At 44.9% G+C, this 22,027-nt stretch overlaps 4 protein-coding genes across 4 annotated transcripts; 1 reads left to right on the top strand and 3 right to left on the bottom strand.

Annotated features, from left to right (window-relative positions):
• Nucleotides 1–454: 454 nt before the first annotated feature.
• LOC117137664 (serine-threonine kinase receptor-associated protein) lies at nucleotides 455–1,598 on the bottom strand. Its single transcript, XM_033299223.1, has one exon. It carries the CDS (start codon nucleotides 1,582–1,584, stop codon nucleotides 616–618), a length of 969 nt encoding a protein of 322 aa, XP_033155114.1. The 5' UTR covers nucleotides 1,585–1,598; the 3' UTR covers nucleotides 455–615.
• Nucleotides 1,599–1,643: 45 nt separating this feature from the next.
• LOC117137665 (serine protease grass-like) lies at nucleotides 1,644–2,982 on the bottom strand. Its single transcript, XM_033299224.1, has 4 exons — nucleotides 2,611–2,982; nucleotides 2,501–2,552; nucleotides 2,248–2,441; nucleotides 1,644–2,167 (listed from the first exon to the last, which is right to left on the bottom strand). Exons 1-4 carry the CDS (start codon nucleotides 2,900–2,902, stop codon nucleotides 1,770–1,772), a joined length of 936 nt encoding a protein of 311 aa, XP_033155115.1. The 5' UTR covers nucleotides 2,903–2,982; the 3' UTR covers nucleotides 1,644–1,769.
• A 312-nt stretch (nucleotides 2,983–3,294) lies between these two features.
• On the bottom strand, nucleotides 3,295–4,667 carry LOC117137666 (serine protease grass-like). The gene is made up of 4 exons (XM_033299225.1): nucleotides 4,348–4,667; nucleotides 4,240–4,291; nucleotides 3,994–4,187; nucleotides 3,295–3,918 (listed from the first exon to the last, which is right to left on the bottom strand). The coding sequence occupies exons 1-4, from the start codon at nucleotides 4,637–4,639 to the stop codon at nucleotides 3,521–3,523; spliced, it is 936 nt and encodes a 311-aa protein (XP_033155116.1). The 5' UTR covers nucleotides 4,640–4,667; the 3' UTR covers nucleotides 3,295–3,520.
• Nucleotides 4,668–15,594: 10,927 nt separating this feature from the next.
• LOC117135924 (ubiquitin-like modifier-activating enzyme 1) lies at nucleotides 15,595–20,639 on the top strand. Its single transcript, XM_033296492.1, has 4 exons — nucleotides 15,595–16,650; nucleotides 17,228–18,949; nucleotides 19,012–19,320; nucleotides 19,378–20,639. The coding sequence occupies exons 1-4, from the start codon at nucleotides 15,892–15,894 to the stop codon at nucleotides 20,161–20,163; spliced, it is 3,576 nt and encodes a 1,191-aa protein (XP_033152383.1). The 5' UTR covers nucleotides 15,595–15,891; the 3' UTR covers nucleotides 20,164–20,639.
• Nucleotides 20,640–22,027: the final 1,388 nt, after the last annotated feature.

Below are 22,027 nucleotides of genomic sequence, written 5' to 3'. Positions count from 1 at the left end.
AAGGAAAGATAAACAAACAGAGGCACGGAGTCAAGAAGTTGTCAAACGCAAAGTATCTTAGGTCAGGAAAGCAGATCAGACAGAGATGTATCTCCTGGTGTCTATTTGTACATGCTATCTGGCTGCCTTGCCCAGAACTACCCCAATAAGGGAGGAGGAAACCTCAGTCACTTTGTTGGATACATATTCGGCGTATTAGATGACTTTAGACTGGGGAGTCCCCATCTCCCCGACCAAAACTCAAATAATAATAAAAAACGCATTTATGACTCGACTGCATTGGGTGAGAAACGCCATAAAGCAGCGAGGCAATCGGCGTCGGCGATCGTTTAACGTAGGGAAGTACAGAAAACCGAAATCCTTTCGAAAATCATCCACAAAACAGGTTGGAAAAGGGAGTCCGATAGTCAGATGGCCATAAAAGACAGGTAGACCGCTCGGTCATTTGGGGGTTTTCAATCACAAGACGAATTTATTAACAGGAGGAAAGAAAACCAGTGACCCTTCTCAGATTTTGATCATGGGCAAAGATGCAACAGAACGAAACAAATAAAATAAGAAATGAACCAAGATGAAAACTCAAATCAACACTGTGTACAGTTGTGTGGTATGCGATCAACTGATGGATTCATTCTGCTCCCCATCGTCTTCGTCTTCGAGGTGGCGCACTACAGGCGTCTGTTTCGGTTTCATTCGCCAGAGAATGATACTGCCATCTTGGGATCCAATGGCACACACCTCGCCATTCGGACTGAAGCTCAGTGCTAGCACCGCGGATGGATTTTGGGATGCGTAGAGACCCCTATTAACATCTGTGTCGTAGTCGTACTTGAAGGAGTAGCCCATGTTGTTGCCGCACACGTAGATCTCCTTGTTCGGACTCAGCGATGCCGCAGTCACCTTGTAGGGCAGCTTCCGATGCTTGAGCACTTCGAAGCTCTTGGGGTTCAGGAAGATCACTCCGCCAGCATAGGCTATGGTCACTATATCGCCGCTGGGGTGCAGCTCCATCGACTTGACGTGGTGTGGCAGGAAAATAGAGTTGGTTCTCGTGCCGCTCCGGCAGTCCCACATCCTCACAGTGCGATCATATGAAGAGGAGAGGAAGCAGTGTTCCTCCAAGCAGAAGATCACATCCCTCACACCGCGGTTGTGGCCATGGAACTCCATCAGGGGAGCTTTCACCGATTGTTCAATGTCGAAGAGGGCGAGTGGGGATTCCTGATCGACGCAGCCGGTCAACAGGCGAGTGGCCTTCGGATTCAAGTCCACACAAGCCACTGTTTTGGTATGCCTAAGCTTCTTCAGCTGTTTCCCCAGCAGGGCATCCCAGACTCGCACTTTGCAGTCTGCACCGCCACTGGCCAGGATCTTGGCATCGTGGCTTAAGGATACCGACCACACACTGTCCGTGTGCTTGGTTAGGTTGGTAATACAGTCGCCAGTCTCGCCGTGTCGCAGTGCTGCAACTCCATCCAGTCCGGCTGAGGCCAAAAAGAACCCAGTATCGTAGTCCCTGTTAAAAGATAACTCCACCACTGAGTCCGAATGTCCCAGACACAGGACTCCGATTTCATGCCTCATTTTATGTATTTTATTTTAAAAATGTTGCTATACAACTAAAACACAAAATCATGGACTACTAGATCGTACAGATTAATAATTCAATAATTTCTTTGGATAGCCAACAAAAATAGGAAATTACCAACACCAGTGAATTGCACAGTACGTTTAGTTAACAGATCTGGATTTTACCTATTCAAACTTCCTTAAACATCCGAGAATTCTGCCATCTTGGCAAGTATCCAGGGCACATAGGTGGGTACATCCATGTAGTAGGCCTTTTGACCAGCTCCGCAGTCTTGACTTCCAGTGCTGACCACACCAAACTGTACGGTTCGAGCCTTCCCGAAGAACAATTTCGTCCATATGAGCGGTCCACCGGAGTCCCCAGTGCACGTGTCCACATAATCTCCATTAGCGCAGAGGAACGAAGTGTCCCTGCCGTCTGTGCACTTCTCAGTGTTTATATAGACCTCCATTGTACTGTTGGCGAAGCGGCGACTTTCCGTTCTTCCCCAGCCCACCGCCATGTAGGATTGACCCAGCTGCATGGTAAACTCCAAGAGTTCGTCGGTCAGGGGTAGACATATGGGACGTATGTGATCTAAAGAAACATATTTTCGAAGGAATATATTAATCTGAATCTTTTCATACTTATTTGCATGTAAGGCTAACTATTCTTACCTTTAAAGACCACTTTCTTGCTTAGTTTTATCAGGGCAATATCATACCCGGGATAAAAAAGGTTAAACTCCTCGTGAAGAATCCACTTGTCGATGGTAAACTCCTCCACGGGCGGAGCGCAAACCTGTTTATAATTGTAGGTGGTGCAGTCTCTTCTGGAACTAATGTCGAGCTCTCCCAGCCACACTCTAATCCTGTTTTAGATCCAGGATCAGAAATGTAGTCAAGAAAGGATAATACAAGTCTTACTTACTCCTTAGATCGGGGACACATTTTGAAGCAGTGTGCGGCAGTCAAAACAAAGACTAAATTAAGCAAAATGAGTATTTTTAAGTCATTTTTGTTTTTTTTTAGTATAAATACGTTCTGAGATAAGAGCGCCTCCACAGCGGCACATCTCCATGTCACCGGAAATGTGAAGAAATGCCATCCAAGGCTGGGACATCAGAGACGATCTCCTGCCGCCGGTGATCCGCCGTCGAAGCCTTTGGGCGGGAATCAGATTCGTTAGGACACCGCAATCCTGTTGTGTCAACTGTTCGTAAACCAGAAGCTCGCGTGGTGTCCAATCTTCCCTTCCGGCTTCAGAAGAAGGTGGGCAGCCAAGGCAGAGAATGCCCCAAACTAGGGCAGTGATCGCAAGAGGACTGTTCATGATCCGAGCTCAGATGAGAAACTGAAAGCCTATGCACTTTGCTGTCTATAGCATATTCTTATCGCCGTTTGTAATCAGTTCGTATTCCAAGCAAAGCAAGTATATTAAGTAGTATTATTATTATAGAATAGAAGAAAAACAACGGTTTTATGTTTTTATAACCGTTACGCTTGGAGTAAAAAAGTATATTCGATTCGTTTAAACGCATCCTGATAGATATAGGATGCGTTTCCGACTATATGGTTTATATATTATTTATGCGGATCAAGAGCCGAGACGTTTTGGTCATGTCCGTTCGTTGGCCGTCCGTCTGTCCGTCCCGATGTATGTCGGGTCCTTATTAATAGCGTACTCCACCACCCAGCCCGAGTGTCCCAAATACAGGACTCCAATCTCATGTCTCATATTTTGTAATTGGTTTTAAAATTCTTGCAATACAACTGTGCCTAATGTGACTTTTACATTTTCGTATTTTGCTATAGATATTTCTTGTTGCGACTACCGATCTTAACAACACAAAAACGTAAGCTACTAGGTCTGACCTTCGGGTGACCAAAAAGAATCGAAAACTATCAACACCAGTGAATTACGCTGTATTCGCATCTTGAGTTAACGGAGCTAGACATCCGAGAATTCTGCCATCTTGGCAAGTATCCAGGGCACATAGGTGGGTACATCCATGTAGTAGGCCTTTTGACCAGCTCCGCAGTCTTGACTTCCAGTGCTGACCACACCAAACTGTACGGTTCGAGCCTTGCCGAACAACATGGTCGTCCATAAGAGCGGTCCACCGGAGTCCCCAGTGCATGTGTCCACATAATCTCCATTGGCGCAGAGGAACGAAGTGTCCCTGCCGTCGGTGCACTTCTCGGTGCTTATATAGACCTCCATTGTACTGTTGGCGAAGCGTAGACTCTCCGTTTTTCCCCAGCCCACCGCCTTGTAGGTTTGTCCCATCTGTAAGGTAAACTCCAAGAGTTCATCCGTCAGGGGCAGGCAAATGGGTCGTATGTGATCTGAAAAAGCATATTTTCATTATATCTATTATATCTATTGCTAAAACATTGTTTGTTTCACTTGTGCATTCTTACCTTTAAACACCACTTTCCTGTTTAGTTTTATCAGGGCAATATCATACCCGGGATAAAAGAGGTTAAACTCCTCGTGAAGAATCCACTTGTCGATGGTAAATTCCTCCACGGGTGGAGCACAAACACGTTGATTATCGTAGGTGGTGCAGTCACTTGTGGAACTAATGTCGAGCTCTCCCAGCCACACTCTAATCCTGTTTTAGATCCAGGATCAGAAAAAGGTGCTTCAAAGAATGTCTTACTTACTCCTTAGATCGGGGACATATTTTGAAGCAGTGCGCGGCGGTTAAAACAAAGACTAAATCAAGCAAAATGAGTACTTTGAACTGGGGGATGTGATTTTGGCATAAATACGTTCTGAGATAAGAGAGCCTCCACAGCGGCACATTTCTAAATCACTTGCGATATGAAGAAACGCCATCCAAGGCTGAGACATTAGCGACGATTTTCTGCCGCCGGTGATCATTAGACGAATCGTTCGCTCGGGAATTTGATTCGATAGGACACCGCAATCCTGTTGTGCCAGGTTCTCGTAGACCAGGCGCTGGCCTGGTGTCCAATCTTCCCTTCCTGCTTCAGATGATGGTGGGCAGGTAAGGCAGAGGATGCCCCAAACTAGGGCAGTGATCGCAAGAGGACTGTTCATTATCCGACCTCAGATGGGAAACTGAAAGTGCACTATAAAGCGCAATTTACTATCAATAGAATATGCTTATCGTCGAATGTAATCAGTTCGATTTCCCAGAAGAGCAGGTATAGTAACTATATAGAAATATAGTGCACACATTTACTGTGGTACAATGAGTAGGATTGGTACTTGGAATTTTAGCAATATTTACTTAGGATTTCCGAAACGCTTTCTTATCACGTAACAAAGAACTCTGCCCAATAAAGAGTTTCCCCGTCTCTTCTCCGCTTTTCCTTTGCCACTTTTAATTTAATAGAAAGCACACAGCCCCGAGGTCCTGGGTGGCATCCTGATTGTGCCAAAGTCGGTATCCGTCATCACTTGTTAATCTCACTTAAACGTTTCAGCGGATATTGTATGGCCCGCATACCCGAACTTTTTTCGGCAAACAGCGGAAGATGCCAAACTACTCGCAACTTTGTCGGCAAAGGAGCGCCAGGATATTAGCAAGGTGCGAAGGACGTGGGGCGCGTAATGTATATTAAATGCACTCCAGCAGATTCAATTCATATTTCAGAACGTTTTGCTTTCATTATGCGGCCGAACAATGGAGACGCCCTGGCACGAGTTCCCTGCCCTCGAGAGGATCCATTTCACCTGTAGGATGACACCTGTGCATACACAAGCAGGCTAACACAATGCTGCGGATAAGAAGCATCTCCCTACACCTTTTGGCAATCTCTGACTTAGTCCCTCATCCAATTGTGCGGGCGCAGGACCCAAATCCAGCAGCAGGAACAGGAGTAGAAACAGGAGCAGGAGCAACCGCAAGACTAACGTAGCACGCCCGCAATCGGAGTCGATTTCACTTTCGCACGAGTCGAAGGAAGGTGTCTCCGAATCAGCCCAAGAGACAGTGCACTGTGAGAAAAATACGATATTTAGTTGCTTCCAGAACTTGTGCTTATTACAGGACTCTACGAAACAAAAGTCTTCAGAACTTTGTCTTCTCGAAATGCTAACTGCGCACTTACAGTGGTAATTATTATTAAAAAATATTTAAAAATTATTAATAATTATTTCCAGTGAGCCGCTGCCCGGGCAAGAAAATTGTTCTGCGACCTGGGGTTTGAGGGAAATTAAACGGATTTCCTCGAGAGTTTGACTTGACAATGTGTGATGTGGTAGTTTGCTCGAGGACATTGTCGAAGCACATGCTAATTAGGTTTGTGCACAAAGAAGTTTCCTAAGAAAAAGAGAATGTAAGCTAATGTCGCATTCAAATCCTTAAATGTATACAGAGATACCTAAGAAACACTTATATTACTTAAGTTCAATTCGAAATACTTAGTTTTTCACTTTCCAAGCGCAGATTGAATTGTCATCTGATCTCCAGAGGATCGTTATCTCAAAACAGTTTGCTCTCATAACCTACTGTCCCGCATTTTCCGAACAAGCCCACAAACACAAATCATTGAGTGTTTTCCCTTTTTGGACTTGGATTTGAAAACACATTAATAATAATTAGTACAAACATGGAAGAGTTTTGAGGGAAATGCAACTCATGAAGCTAATGGTCGCTTTGAAAACGGAAAGTGAGTGGCATCTACAGCATTTGGGCGTGGTCAGCAGGAAGTTCGGATTCATTTGTCAGTCGCGTCAGAATCCAAGCATCGGAATATACTTCGAAATCAGCGAAACAGTGACACGGAAATTAACTTTTTAGCGAATTTTCGGCCATCAAAATATTTACTGGGCTCGTAAAGTTCCTTACTTTATGACCAGCCAACGGAAATTCTTGCTATATAATTGCTTATAATTTTTATAGGACATCCGAAGCAGAAGCAGCAGCCTCAGCAAGGGGTAAGGACGAGGGACGCGGACGCTGGGAGTGGAGGAAGGACACTCCCATTGATAATGCGAGAGCAGACATCAATCTGTCCCAGATTCGAGGCTCGAGAGTTTCCTTTCGCATCCCGGACTCCGGTCCACTGCCAAAGTGTCAGGACAAATCAATAAACTTCTAATTTTATTACGAACGTTTCAGATACCGATCTGTCACTTTCCATTGTCGATTTGACAATTGATATCTCACACATCATTTGGTTCGAGTGCGCACAATGAGATTGTTTATGCCATTTTTGGGTAAGCGACTTGCGAAATATTCCCCGGGTAGTTCCGCAGACCTTCTCGCAGGGGTTCTCCTAGGTATCGCATTTTCACCTTTCCCTACTTTGCGCTCAGATGCTGCTTTCTACTTTCTAGGGGTTGTCTCGACTTGCGGTTTTCCCTGAGAAATCGCTGTGATTTTTCCGCATTTTCTGCTGGCATTTTGTCCACTTAACACTGCTCTGTGGTCAGAGTTCAAATATGGGACCATTGACTAATGACACTTTCCCGCAAATGTTTGCATAATCCTCCGATCAAATCGGATCGGCTTTTCCGGGTCAATGTGCTGGTCGAAGAAAACAGATGAGGGATTATCTTAAAGGTCGCTGCTTAATAATGGATTGCATGACCTAACTTATCGATTTTAAATATAAAAGGATTCTATTTTGGAATTAATACTTAAATAGGAGCACTATTTATATTAACTTTTAATTTGTGTCCAGAAGCACCCATTGCGTTCTTTTCATTAAAACTAACTGCATATGAAAATTAATATCTTAGTCATAATCTAAGTACTTACTATCAAATGATTGTTCTTATGTACCTTGTCAGATTTTTAGTAACATTTGGTGACGCTAACCTCTTTTGTGACAAAAAACCATATGTCTGCCAACTTTCCCATAACTTAGGATCTTTCCCATAAATCCCCTTGTAAGACTCTTGTAAACCCTAACTAAATTATGCAAAAGCCACGCTCTACATCATGTTAAAACTCGAGTGATCAATCCCAGTGATTTCTGAATTTCTGACACTTTTGCAGGCAGATCCTGCCGAGGACAAAGGGAAAGTGGCCGTGTACCAGTTTTCCGATTCGCCATGCCCGTCGTCTTTGGACGTGGCTTTCACTTTCGCCGATCTGCAGATCAATCAAACTTGGTCACGCTGTCGGGAATTATGTCACTCGCTTACTCAAATTGCAGGATCTGCAGGACGAGAATGATGAACTGACGGTTAGACTGATTTGCATATGAGGGCCGCAGAGTTTTCCTCGGCAGCTGCGGCTGGGTTTTCCGAACTCCCCAAGGTGGTGGCAGGGAAAACTTCGGTTTGACATCGCTTGAAAGTTTTCTGCGAGTTTTTTCCTCTTTTAATATAATTTTTTCTATTTTTTGGTCTATGCTGTCAGCGCATCAATCATGCATTTTATGTTTTCATCTTTTAGGCGAAACTATCTTTTGTAATTAGGTAAAGTCTTGTAATTGCCAGCCAGGACATTTGATACTTTCCTCGGCTTACCCTAATCCTTTCGAATTCATATGGTAATTTCGCTGCTGAAAGCTAATACTTTTGCGCCTGCGTCGTTGTGGGAATTTTGACTGAATAAGACATTGGATTTGGGCCTTCAATATATGAACATACCCCCCTGTGCTATATATCAATCAATTGTCAGGGTCCATAAACGATTTTATAATGGTCTTAATAGTGTCCAGCTGCCCGAAAGTGATATAAAATCATTCGATGGGCATGCCAAAATCGCACTTTATGGCCACATAAAATTGGGATCTAGTGCCGAAGTACAAAAAAAAACAGATGTGAAACTGCCAAATTAAATCCACGATTCGTGTAAGTCCAGAAGTTATGGCTCACCCTCGACGGAGTGCCGGCACTCCGAATCAGACTTCCTGTGTGCCCATCGCTCCACTAATTGCTCGAAGGATGCGACATCGCCCAGACAGGAAGCGGAAACTAAACTGCCCGGAGGTGGGGGTCGCGGGGACGGGGACGGGGACACTCGGAGCTCTAACTAAGCGACGGACGAGCCAGCGGCAAGAAGTCATAACACCAAACAAAACACACGCAATCTCCTTAAGCAAATTTAAATTACGTGAGCTCGACTTCTCCCCGGGTGCATTCATTAAACGTCTGCCCGATAATTAACGCCCTTATGGCCAGGAAGCCGTCCAGAAATGCCCCAGTACGCAAGAAGGGACACTTCTCTGCACAGAGAGCCATTGTCCTGCCTCCGAGGGCCATTGTGACTAATTGATTTGCCCAACAAATGTCCCGTCGCTTCCCTCAGTTCGTCGACTTAATTTTGTATGGAGTGCGCATTCCTTGTCTGGGCGAAAATATTTGAATTTGCGGCGGCTAGTTAATAGGATTCTAATGCCGTCTTCGGCTGATCTTAGCAGCAGGACAATGGAGGATTTGTCATGGGAAGGATGCATTTCAACAATAAATTATTGAACACGAATCAGAGGCAGTTGGGAGCTATGCAAAATCGAATTAGAGACGGAAACTTCATTAAACTTAACATTGTGCCGATTTAATTGATCAAATATAAACTAAGCATTATCAACATTTTCGAAATACATACGTACTTCGTTTAAAGTACTGGTAAATATGTAACAGCATTTCACTCCTGCATTATTAGCACTTTAAATGCAATTAGTAACACGAAATCCGAAACTGCAACTGCAATATGAAATGCATTTAACGGACAACATTTGCTAGCAAGTTGGTAGCCAAATGAAGTCTAGGAAAACCTCAGACTTAAAATCGAATTTGGTTTTACCAAAAAACATGTATCGAACTTTCACCTCGAGTTTTCCAACCCGACCAGCAGCATCTCTGCAAACAGAATTAAAGTTTTGTCTGATTTTTTAATAACATTTATTTGTTCGAGCTTGCAGATGAATTTTACCTGATTTCGAGCAGCTTCCCTTGCCACTACAGCCACCCTTTTTTTTGGATGACCAATGCCGATTTTCCTCTCATCCCGCAGGACCAGAAAACGCAGTCCAGAGTCAGAGTTGTGAAAACAAAGGGGCTTGGACTCGGAAAAGTTCTCAGTGCCCAAAAACCCTTTTGTTTTTCCCACATGACACATAAATAACTACAACTGGTCAGCTTCAGTTGAAGTTGCCAGCGTGGATTTCGGCCTCAGCTGCCTGTTAATTGAATCATTAGGGTTGTGGAACCAGAGACAATGCCTCCATAATCATTATGAGTGATTGCAGGCAGGCCGAAAACAAAGGATCGGTGTGCCAGTTAAAAGCAAAATGTATTTGAATAAGTCACCCAGCTGGCCATTTCACTCGTGTAACTCCAGATGCAATTCCCTTGTAATCCGCTCAAGGGGTTGCCCAAACCGGCAGCCACTTGAGAATCGGGTTTAGGGCCTCTCCCCGTGGATGATCCACCAAGTCGGGGACCGGGGAGGATGTGACTCGAGGAATCGCCAGACAGATACACTTCAGTGCCCTCGCACGGGTCAATAACTCTATGCCGACTGCATTGGCATTACTTTTCAAAAGTGCAGAGGTCGTGGGCTGTAGAACGGAAAAAGTGCCACTCCTTCTCCTCTTGATTTCATTCATAAAATATAAGATCTATATCTCCTATCCAATATTCACTTCTAGGTTTAGAAACTTGTTTTCCTTTAGTATATAGCCTTGAAGTATTTAGATTTGAGATCACTACTACTTCATCCAGAACTCAGCTCATCTGAAGTTCATCGTTTTGGTGGCCCAGCTGTGGTCCAAGCTCGGCTTCACATCCCCGAGCCGTGAGTCTCCCAGGCTCAGTGTCGGTTTACTGCGGGGATATCATGTCAACGCTTTGACTGGCATTTAACTTGCCCTTGTCGCCGTGTTTGGCCCAGTTTGGCCCAGTTGCGCCAGGCGGCAGCAGCATTTAAGGGCTTAAAACTTTAATTAAAAGGCGCAGGAGCACAGCTGGGTCCCTTAGCATTTGATCTATGCGCTGACAGGAGGACGAAGACGAGGACGAAGAGTCTGGTTCCCGTTCCCAGTGCCGTTCGTAATCGGATACTTTTATTGCTGAAAGGATAAACCGCAAACTGCTCCGCACGACCATCCATCCGACCATCACATAATACATTTTATACGAATTTTTCAGCCCGCTCGCATAAGCAGCTTAAAGTCGCTGAGACTTTACGACAGTTGTAACGATTCTTGGCCGTTCAGTTCAGCTCTTTTTATGCCATCGGTTTTTGCCTACTTTGCTGGCTTCTTTTGTTTCAGGAAGTGTCGCCTTCGCTCGGAAGCCTGATCGCAAATAAAAACATATTCCTGCCCGGCCATTAAATTGATGGATTCGTTGCGCGCCGAGCCCAATAAAAATGTTGCAAGCGGCAGACAGCATGGAGCAGAGTATCAGATATTTAAGACATTAAAGTCAGCACCACCGATTCCCAGACAGGATGTGTTCAACACACCTCCAGATTGCGAGAATCCCCGAGATGGCGAGATTGCGACTAAGCACATTACAGCGTTAACTGGGCATTATTCAAATGCTGTCCGCAGTAAGCACATTAACAGGGATTATGCATGGGCAATAAACCGAGCCGAGACTCCATTTACTCCTTATACCATACTGCATATATATGCAAAGTTACGATCCAATCCAATCCCATCCGATCCGATCCTCGCTGCATTTCGGTGCGGCTGGCAAGGGGTTACAATTTATAGATGCCTGGATTACGCATCATCTGTCCGTTTTGCGAATCCCATTGTCTTTCACTTTGTCGCCTTAAGGGAAGGGTTGCAACTTTGTGTTGCAATAAAATGTTTACAAATTTCTGCAAAATGATTTTGCATGTGCCAAACTAAATGGGAAACGCACTCAATTGATTTATCACTCGATGAGTTCGCCTCGAAGTGGGAAAAGCGAAGGAAATTCTGCTTGATGGCTTGATCAAATGGAAGGGAAATTCGGCGAAGGGAGTGAGAAAATTCACATATTTGCACATTAATCACATGGTGATGAGCAAATTTATTCAAAAACATACTTCAAAAGACGTGTTATCACTGTACATATAGTAGTTGTAGGACTTATCAAGATACTTTGTTGCGATTTACATAGATACATATTGAGTTTAGTTAGTTTACCAAATGTTGTCTCTCATAGTTCAAATTCCTTTTGCCATCTTCTTAATTTCCAAAATTTCGCAAAATTTCCAAATTTTCCCAAACGACAAACGCTGAACCCATTAATCTATGTTGAATGAAATTTGAATAGGCAAACCCTTTGGCCATAGTGAAAAATGACTCTCAATTGAAAAATGACGCCAATCGCGGCCCATATGCAAATGTGCCCAAAGACAAAACGCCAGCAACTGAGAAATGTGTCTCTCGATATTCGCGCATTAATTACAAACGCAATATTTACAAAACAAATGTGTCGCTTTATGCTGTCGACCCAGGAAGGTAGAAATGCGAGGAAAGGACTACGAAAGAAAGGACTCTGCAAGGACGAAAGGAGTGAGGCAGCTGGCCGCTGTCAACCCCTTTGGAGTGACAAAAATTACAAAGATTACAACTTAATTTCGACTTCCAGCCCTTCGACTCGAGTGCTGGACGGGCATTTACATACATAAATCCTGGATCGCCTCCTCCTCCTGCCTCCTCCTTCCATTTCTGCGCTGCAAAAGACACTCGAAATAGTTGAAAATATTTTGTCGTGCCCGCCATTGTTGGCAACCCCTTCTCGAGATCCAGGTAAGTCGGCATTTGCATTTTCCTGACAGCTCTCACAGCTCCGCATTGTCCTTTCACACCTTGGCAACTCGAGTTCCTGCCCCGCACAGCTCACACTCCACTGCATTCGTAAATATTTTGATTGCATTCGGTGGGACTTTCAGTGCACAGATAAAAACTGATAGCTATTTAGTTCATCAGAGTAACATAAACTGAAGCTGACCAAATATGAGTGCCTAATTATTTGTTCTACTACAACTTGTACTACTATTCTAATACTTCGCCTTATTCATTGGCAAATCTATAATTCATTATATCACACACATTTTCTCCGAACTCCGCCGTGGATCCCAATTAGCAGTTACCTGGGCAGCAGACGCACTCACCTGTGGCCAACTGTCCACGCCCTCGTGCAACTGCAACAATGCCGCCGCCGCGGGGCCAAATCAAAATTGCAGCCAGCACTTCCTTCGGAGTTCCATTCGCTTCCCTCGACTTTCACACGTTACTCAGCGAGCATAAAGCGGCGCGTATTTAGGCCAGAAAGAGCTGGCACAGCGCATAGGGGAAGAAGCCCAGCAGCAACTGCAATCCACTTGACCAACTCACTGGAGGCCCAAAGCCAAATCGCCGAAGCGTTGGATTTGTAACGTATTTTCCAAGGCGGCAGGGGACACTTCTTCAATTGTTGCGACTGTTTTCTCCATCGTTTTCCTCCTTCTAGATGATGATGGCTGTGCGATAAAGCGCATTTTCCCAGACAATTAAAGCGAGGGAACCGCTCGTCATTTAGTGGCAATAGGACGAAGATGTTGATCGCCAGAAGAGATATATTTTCTCCTTGATAAACGCAATTCGAGACACTGGGCTGGATGGGCTCCTCGGTAGTTGTGGCTCAACAAGGAGTCGTTTTCCACAATCTTGGGGTTAGTCGAAGGAACAATTGTCGTTCTGAAAGGAAGCGGAGTATTAAAAATGCCACCTAAGTGACATAGGAAATTAATGCTGCGTGCCTTTCGTGTTATTCCCAATGTTTTAGAAAAAAGTTGGACCTTTAATTTTTAAGAGAAGGGGACATAAATACACTTTTATAACAGTTTAAGGAGAGTTTAATCATTTATCTATTTATTTATATAAAAACTTTCCAGTTCTTTTGATTTTAATGATTTTATGTTTCTTGTTCGTTTTAAATTCAATTTAGCCAGTTGTTGTTAATTTGGTGTAGGACAAAAAAGAAACACAAAGCCTTTTGCCAATTTTGGGAAATAGGCATTTCTACCCTGCCAGCCGCTGACAGCGCCGAAATTAATAGTGCCAGCCATTTTTTCAGCGGCTTTCGTATTCAAATTACATTCCCAATTGATTAATGGGTGAATATTTGCATAGGGATGATGCGTGGCCATATGTGATGTGCTTAATTAGGGAGGGCGGAGTGCATTCCACATACGTATGCATGCATGTTTATATCTCTTCGGGGGCACGCGATGCAGAATATTTGGAGGACAGATGGGCAGCAGACACCCCCGCTCGTTCGGTGCAGGATCAGTATGCTAATTTGGCTGGAGTTTGTGTTTTTCGGGTTATACCACGCGACAAGGACGAGGAACACACCGCACGCGATAAAGTCCGCGGCTAGTTCACGAGCCTATCGAGATCGGACTAAAATTAGAGCGGTGGAGGAGAGGGAATTTCTAAAACGGGAGCAGCATTTCGCGCAGCTGTAGGCGTAAATTAAAATGCATTTTACGCAACTGTGCGACGAGATCCGGGCTTCAGATCCTGCAGCTGTTGCCCCTCGTACTGCATTCTCCTAATGGCACGCTCTCAACACTTGAAAAGGACACACCCCCGCCGCTCGGAAAACTGGGATAGGATAGCTCTCTGTTTTTCGTGGAAATTTACGCATTTTCATGCTCGACTACCGTTGCACAGAGCAGAAAGGGACCCCCGACCGAAAATAGATTAGCCGCTCTCAAAGGATATTGAACCCGGCCAGGACCAAGCGACACCGAAGGACTTCGCCGTGGGTCAGTTGGTGTTGGTGAGTGGGACAACTGCCGAGCGGCGCGTGCCACGATCGGGGTTTTTGGGCCAGGATAATTGCCTCAAGTGCCGACAGATTGATGACCAGCAAACTCATTGTAGGATATATTTCAATTTCGAGCTAATGGCTTAGAAGCTGACGAAATTGGAGTGTAATTCTGTCTGTATTCTTCTGAACAACACTTCTATTATATATTATTTATTATTTTATTTTATTATATATATTTCTATGTTTGAAATATGAATTTATTAAATTAACTTTCATACTATAAATTATTCGATCGATATTATGTCAATCACAAAAACGAATATCCTAATATGTTTTATTTATTCAAAATATTATGAATAATGCTTTCTTTTTAGAAGAAGGGAACACAATTTTTGAATTGTTTAGAAAAATAAGAACAATCTATATATCAAATGGCATACATTAAAAATAGCAAGTTTAAGCCATAAAATACATCTAAATTCCCGAAAACGCATAAACTTTTAAGTACATAAGATTAAATAACGGGGAAGGCAAGCTGGTTTTATAAAGATTACTATCAAGGAATCAGGGTTGTGTTTGCACCACAATTAATAATCAGCATATTTATAATCAACACTTTAATTTTTACCAACTAATACATTTAAATTTCAAACATTACATAGCAAAGAAATCTTATTGGATGTCAACAAATTTGTGAAAAAGCCAGCCATATATAAATTTTTGTTATACGAGTTTGTGTGTGCTGTAGAAACCCGAAGCGTTTCTTTCTTCAGGTTTTAAAAGAATTAACAAGCTCTAACAAATCTAATATTTCAGTAGGTGCAGTAAGAACATAAGCCCAAGAACTAAAATATGGGGAGGCAAACAATTTTATTTCAAATTGACAACTAATTAACTCATGACCACTGAAAATAAACGGTTTCAAATATATTGTGGAAACGCGGTAAAATTGTGTTTACCAACACCGCCTTTAACCAAGTTGCAGGCCTGCCAGATCTCCAAAAAATGTTTTTTAAATAAGTGAGTGACACCAAAGGGTCGAGTCTTAACTGTGCATAGCTGAGCTTACAACCCACCGTTTTAAATTGGTTTTATTTGCCTCGCTTACCAATTTTGATTTTGTAAATTCATTTCGTCTTACTTTGATTACAAATAATACTAAGTAATAAAACCGTGTCTATACTAATTAAAATATTGTGAATTAATTCGACCATCAGCGCATTTTTTTTAGAAAAGAAACACAACTAATAATTGTGAAAATATCGATAGCACCACATTTAAATCGATATTGTTCCACCTCCAATTCAAACAGATCGGTCACATTGGGCAGGCTTGCCAATTTCAAGAGCCGCGGCCACACTACTGTGAATTCTATACTGCAACTCGATCGTGCGTGTTCTGTATTTTTGGGAGTGCGTTGTTAGAAATTCGGACAGAAACAGGATCCGCTATCCTAGAACGAAAGTCAGAAACCACGGGAAATTGGCTTCCGGACGCAATAGCGTTCTTGTGTGTCCAGCCGTGTGCGTGTGTCCGCGTTCTGCAGTGTGCGTGTGTGCGAAAGAGAGAGGGCGAGCGGTGCAGCCGCAACTGGGAAATTCGATTGCCAATATTTCAGCAAGGAAGCAATGTCGAGCGGTCAGCAATTGATGGCCGATTCGGCAGCCTGCAGCTCAAGTGACCATTCGCCGCTGGCCAAAAAGAGGCGTTTAGAGTTGTTGGGTGACGGAGTGGGGGCAATGGAAATGGAAGAGGAAGAAGCCGGCGGAGCAACGAGCAGCAGTAGCAGCAACAACTACGAAAATCACGACAAAGCAGGCGGCGTTGACATTTCGAGCAAGTGCCAGAGCGAGACGACTAGCGAGCGCCAGCTGGAATTGTGCGTATCGTCGTCTACCTCTGACACATGCGGCGTTAATGCTCCGACGAAGCGAGCCGAAAAGCAGAAACCGAAACAGAGCCAAGGAAGCGGCGACGACGTTAGTACCTCGTCAGCAGTGGAAAAGGAAGGAAGCAAGCGGCCGGAGAAGCGCAATTACCTGAACACCACCACAATAGAATCGCAAGAAGCCTCCTCCAGTGCATCCGCCACTAGTAACAGCAACAACAACGTCAGCTCAAGCAACAACAACAGTAATAACAGCACCAATAACCGACAACTGGAAGGAAGCAGCAACATGGCTGGAAACAGTGCCGCCGCCGGCGGAGATATCGATGAATCGCTGTACTCGCGCCAATTGTACGTCCTGGGTCACGATGCGATGCGCCGGATGGCCAATTCGGATATCCTTCTGTCGGGACTGGGAGGACTCGGCCTGGAGATAGCCAAGAATGTGATTCTGGGCGGCGTGAAATCGATCACCTTGCATGACACAGCAACTTGTGGGGTATGTGTGTGGGGCGAAGAAAAAATCGATAATTTTCCAGTGGACGCGGGAAATGCCCGGGAAGGCTGATTTGGCATCCCTGGTCTTAGTGAATCATTCAGTTTTTATTTGATTTCTTTACCCTAGACTCCGCGCGAAATAAGGTTAGGTTAACATCTCTATTTGCTTGCAAAAAATTCGTTTTGTGTGTGTAATTCGGTTTTCCTTCTTTTTCTATTTGCCTCAAAATGTCTGCGCCATGCGAAAAGTGTGTGAGCGGGACAACCGTATGGGCATCGCTCGCTGCCGTTGTTTTTGCATTCCCTTTTGCTCAACGCATTCGGTTTTGTTTTATGCACTGAAAGATTCAAGTTAAAAATCTATGGTTTTCACATAAACCGTACTATATTAATTATGTAGTTAAAAGCCTTTCAATTTAAAGTTACCTTGTATCATACAAATTTATTTCCTCTAATGACAAAGATGTCTTTGGTGTACACTCGGCACAAAACCAATTTTCCTTTGTTAGTCATGGGTCCCGTCTGCTGATTTCATCACCGTTGATATATATATTAAATATTGTTCGTTTGCCTTGCAGCTCCATGACTTGTCGTCGCAATTCTATCTCACGGAAGCCGATATCGGCAAGAATCGTGCGGAGGCCTCTTGCGCCCAGTTGGCCGAGTTAAACAACTATGTGCGCACCGTTTCGCACACGGGGCCACTTACCGAGGAGTTCCTGCGCAAGTTTCGCGTTGTGGTGCTGACCAACTCCGACGGGGAGGAGCAGCAGAGAATTGCCAAGTTTGCCCATGAAAATGGCATTGCTCTGATCATCGCCGAGACGCGCGGACTGTTCGCCAAGGTGTTCTGTGACTTTGGTGAGAGCTTTACCATTTACGACCAGGATGGCACACAGCCGATCTCCACCATGATAGCTAGTATCACGCACGACGCACAGGGAGTCGTCACCTGCCTGGACGAGACGCGCCATGGCTTTAATGACGGCGACTACGTCACCTTTTCCGAGGTGCAGGGCATGCAGGAACTGAACGGCTGCCAGCCCCTTAAGATCACAGTGCTGGGACCCTACACCTTTAGCATCGGTGATACCAGCAAGTTTGGAGAATATAAGAGCGGAGGAGTGGCCACACAGGTGAAGATGCCCAAGACCATCAGCTTCAAGCCCCTGGCACAGGCCACTGAGGAGCCGGAGTTTTTGATCTCCGATTTTGCAAAGCTAGACTCGCCGGCCACGCTGCACGTGGCCTTCAATGCCCTCTCCTGCTACCGCAAGGCCCATAATGGAGCCTTGCCGCGTCCCTGGAACGATGAGGACGCCAACAGCTTCCTGGAGGTGGTCAGAGCCAGCAGCAACGTGGAAGTCGATGAAAAGCTGGTGCTGCAATTCGCCAAAATCTGCTCGGGTAATACGTGCCCGCTGGACGCGGCCGTTGGTGGAATTGTGGCCCAGGAGGTGCTTAAGGCCTGCAGTGGAAAATTCACACCCATCTACCAGTGGTTGTACTTCGACGCCCTGGAGTGTCTGCCCACAGAGGGTGTCGAGGAGGCGGATGCCCAGCCCGTGGGCTCGCGCTACGATTCTCAGATTGCCATATTTGGCAAGAAGTTCCAGGAGAAGTTGGCTGACTCGAAATGGTTCATTGTCGGCGCCGGAGCCATCGGTTGTGAGCTATTGAAAAACTTTGGAATGCTGGGCCTGGGAACTGGCAATGGCCAGATTTTCGTCACAGACATGGATCTCATCGAGAAGTCGAATCTGAACCGGCAGTTCCTGTTCCGCCCGCATGATGTGCAGAAGCCTAAATCAATGACGGCCGCCGACGCTATCAAACGGATGAATCCGGAGGTGAATGTCACCGCATACGAGTTGCGCGTTGGCGCCGAAACGGAGAAGGTCTTCTCCGAAGATTTCTTTGGAAAGCTGGATGGTGTAGCCAATGCGCTGGACAACGTGGATGCTCGCATATATATGGATCGCAAATGCATCTTCAACCGCATTCCGCTCGTCGAGACCGGAACTCTTGGAACTTTGGGCAACGTTCAGGTGATTGTGCCCTTTGCCACCGAATCTTACAGCTCCTCGCAGGATCCCCCAGAGAAGAGTATTCCCATCTGCACGCTGAAGAACTTCCCCAATGCTATCGAGCACACTCTGCAGTGGGCGCGTGACGCCTTCGAAGGTGTCTTCAAGCAGTCTGCAGAAAACGCTGCTCAGTACATCGCTGATCCTCAGTTCACCGAGCGAATCGCCAAGCTGCCTGGTATTCAGCCTCTGGAGATCCTCGATTCCATCAAGGTAAGGATAGAATTTACTTCTTCGCCTAATATGCTGTACTCAATGGTAATTTATTTTTACAGAAAGCCCTGATCGACGACAAACCCAAGAGCTTCGCCCACTGCGTTGAGTGGGCTCGTCTTTATTGGGAGGATCAATATGTTAACCAGATTAAGCAGCTGCTCTTTAACTTCCCACCTGATCAGATCACCTCCAGTGGTCAGCCGTTTTGGTCTGGTCCCAAGCGCTGCCCCGATCCCCTGGTCTTTGATGTCAACGATCCCATGCACCTCGACTTTATCTACGCGGGCGCCAATCTCCGAGCTGAGGTCTATGGCATTGAGCAGGTTCGCAATCGCGAGACGATCAAAGAGCTGGTGCAGAAGGTTAAGGTTAGTTGTTCGAGATTAATACCGTCTGGGACCATTTCTGATATTATTTATTAATAGGTGCCCGAGTTTAAACCCCGTTCGGGCGTAAAAATCGAGACCAATGAGGCAGCAGCCGCCGCCTCGGCCAATAACTTCGATGACGGCGAGTTAGACCAGGATCGCGTCGACAAGATCATTACAGAGCTACTAAAGAACGCCGACAAAAGCTCCAAGATCACGCCACTTGAGTTTGAAAAGGACGACGACAGTAACTTGCACATGGACTTCATTGTGGCCTGCTCAAATCTACGCGCCGCCAACTACAAGATTCCGCCAGCGGATCGCCACAAGTCCAAGTTGATTGCTGGCAAAATCATACCTGCTATTGCCACCACCACGTCGGTGCTCTCTGGCTTGGCTGTGCTCGAGGTGATTAAGCTGATTGTCGGCCACCGGGATCTCGTAAAATTCAAGAATGGCTTTGCCAACCTGGCACTGCCGTTCATGGCCTTCTCTGAGCCGCTTCCTGCCGCCAAGAACACATACTACGGCAAGGAGTGGACGCTGTGGGACCGCTTTGAGGTGACCGGCGAGCTGTCGCTGCAGGAATTCCTTAACTACTTCGAGGAGAATGAAAAGCTAAAGATCACCATGCTCTCGCAGGGCGTGTCCATGCTGTACTCGTTCTTCATGCCCAAGGCCAAGTGCTCTGAGAGACTGCCGTTGCCCATGTCGGAGGTCGTGCGTCGCGTGTCCAAGCGTCGCCTGGAGCCGCACGAGCGATCCCTGGTTTTCGAGATCTGCTGCAACGATGTTGATGGCGAGGATGTGGAGGTGCCCTACGTCCGTTACACGCTGCCCTAAGCCCGTATATATTCCTAATTTAACCATTAAATTATTTTACGATCCCGTTTTGTTGTCGGCGACGCGTTTTGGAATCGCGCAGCTCCAACGAAGGAGTTACTGTCTAGCTGTTTGCATTTTAATTTTCACAACACCATTACGAGAGCAGCGCAGATCTAGAAATTATATAAAATGTGTGTGAATCCTCTAAGGAATGGCAAAATAATACGCATCATACGAAATACAAAGACTCGACTAAAAGCAACACTTTAACTGCATCTGATGAAACTCTCTGCTCAGCATAGTTGTAAAGGTAACAAATTACGAAAAACCGAAAGCGGAATTTAATCGCATTGATTCATTGAAAATTGAAAACTGATGAATGAGCCAGGCGGCAAATTTCTCTTCACTCATATATTTTTTTTATATGGAAGCATAAACTAATTACGTCATTGTATTAAAAGGAGTAAAGCAAATGAATAAAGCTGTATATTTCATATGGTAATCGACCTGCTAGACGACTCAGATAATTTCGTTCAGCACTTGACGTCTGGTAATCTCATTTCCCCCGCCACTTCGGAAATTAAAATTGTAATGCATACTGTTCTGCCAGTGAAGGAAGTATATAGGGGATGCCATCTATCCGTACGCCAGTCAGTTTCAGAAAGTTACGTGACACAATTAAATATTTTATGCCCTCTCAAGACGTTTATGCCACCCCGCCCCCGCCCCCAAGGAGGCGGCTGCCACCAAAGTGCAATTGGCAAGTGCCGTAAAGTTGCACCGCTCGTGGAATGCGGCGGGCGGAGTGGCGGCGTCCTCTTATAATTAAATATTACACGCAATGCAACTGAAGTATGGCCAAAGTTATGCAGTTTCGCATCTCACTCTTGGCCTTTTGCGGCTTTTTGGCAAACTTGCTTGAATTATGCAGTTAATGAAACAAACAGGCGAGGAAAGTGGCTGCGCCGATCCGCTTTGTATCCGTCGAATAAGTGTGTTCTGGGCAGGGTAATCAAAGTTTTGGGCCGTGTAGTTCGACTCCTTAGGGCTCTGATTGTCAGCACCTAAGTATTTAAGATTTATAAGATCGTCTTATTAGCCACTTAGAACTTACTAGTTAAAATTGAGGTGAAAGAAAGAATGTAACTGAAACAAACCTTAGAAATATTATAAAGGATCACCACAAGAGATTTAGAATATGAATATTCCAGGCTAGTTAAGAAAGCGTTCTAACACAACCAAAACTTCTTTGGGTTGCATACTTTTAGACATATGCTATGCAGCTTATATCACATACATCAGTACATTTTCATGTTTTTTAATATTAATTTCTCACAAATTTAGGGACAATTTTGTTTTATGAAAAGGCTAATCCAAATATTAAATATTATTCATTTGGGGCTTTCGCTTTTGGTCTGAATCACTGAAATGTAAAGATTTAAATGTAAATTTCTCGATTGTACATTCATATGTGCATTACGTACATATTAAAATGCTTTCTTTGTTGCGACGGCCGAATTTCGCGTGATTCGCGGGGATGAGCCCATAGACTTAAATCTCCCAGCTTTTACGTATGGTGTGCGTCAGCTTTTGGCAGATTATCATCTGCCTGGCGCCACAAAACCCAGAGGCTGTTGACTCATGGGGAAAAGAGGGCCACTGGGGAGCTCTTCTGCTGGTGTTTTTTTTTTTTTTGAAACCACTTATCCATGACTCTGCTTTCAGGTGTAAAAAAAGAGTGTCAGAACTATACTCATAAATTTTGTACCGAATTTCGCGCTTATCTCGATTGCTCATCGAGCTAAAAGCTCGCTGTTAAAATCCCAAAATTTGTTTAACTTTGAGATAGGGCATAAAGACGTCGATCAGCGGCGGCCAAAAA

Source organism: Drosophila mauritiana, chromosome 2R, assembly GCF_004382145.1.
Source record: "Drosophila mauritiana strain mau12 chromosome 2R, ASM438214v1, whole genome shotgun sequence".
NCBI lineage: Eukaryota > Metazoa > Arthropoda > Insecta > Diptera > Drosophilidae > Drosophila > Drosophila mauritiana.
Note: the sequence above shows the minus strand (reverse complement) of the source record. Positions and strands in the feature narration are given on the sequence as shown.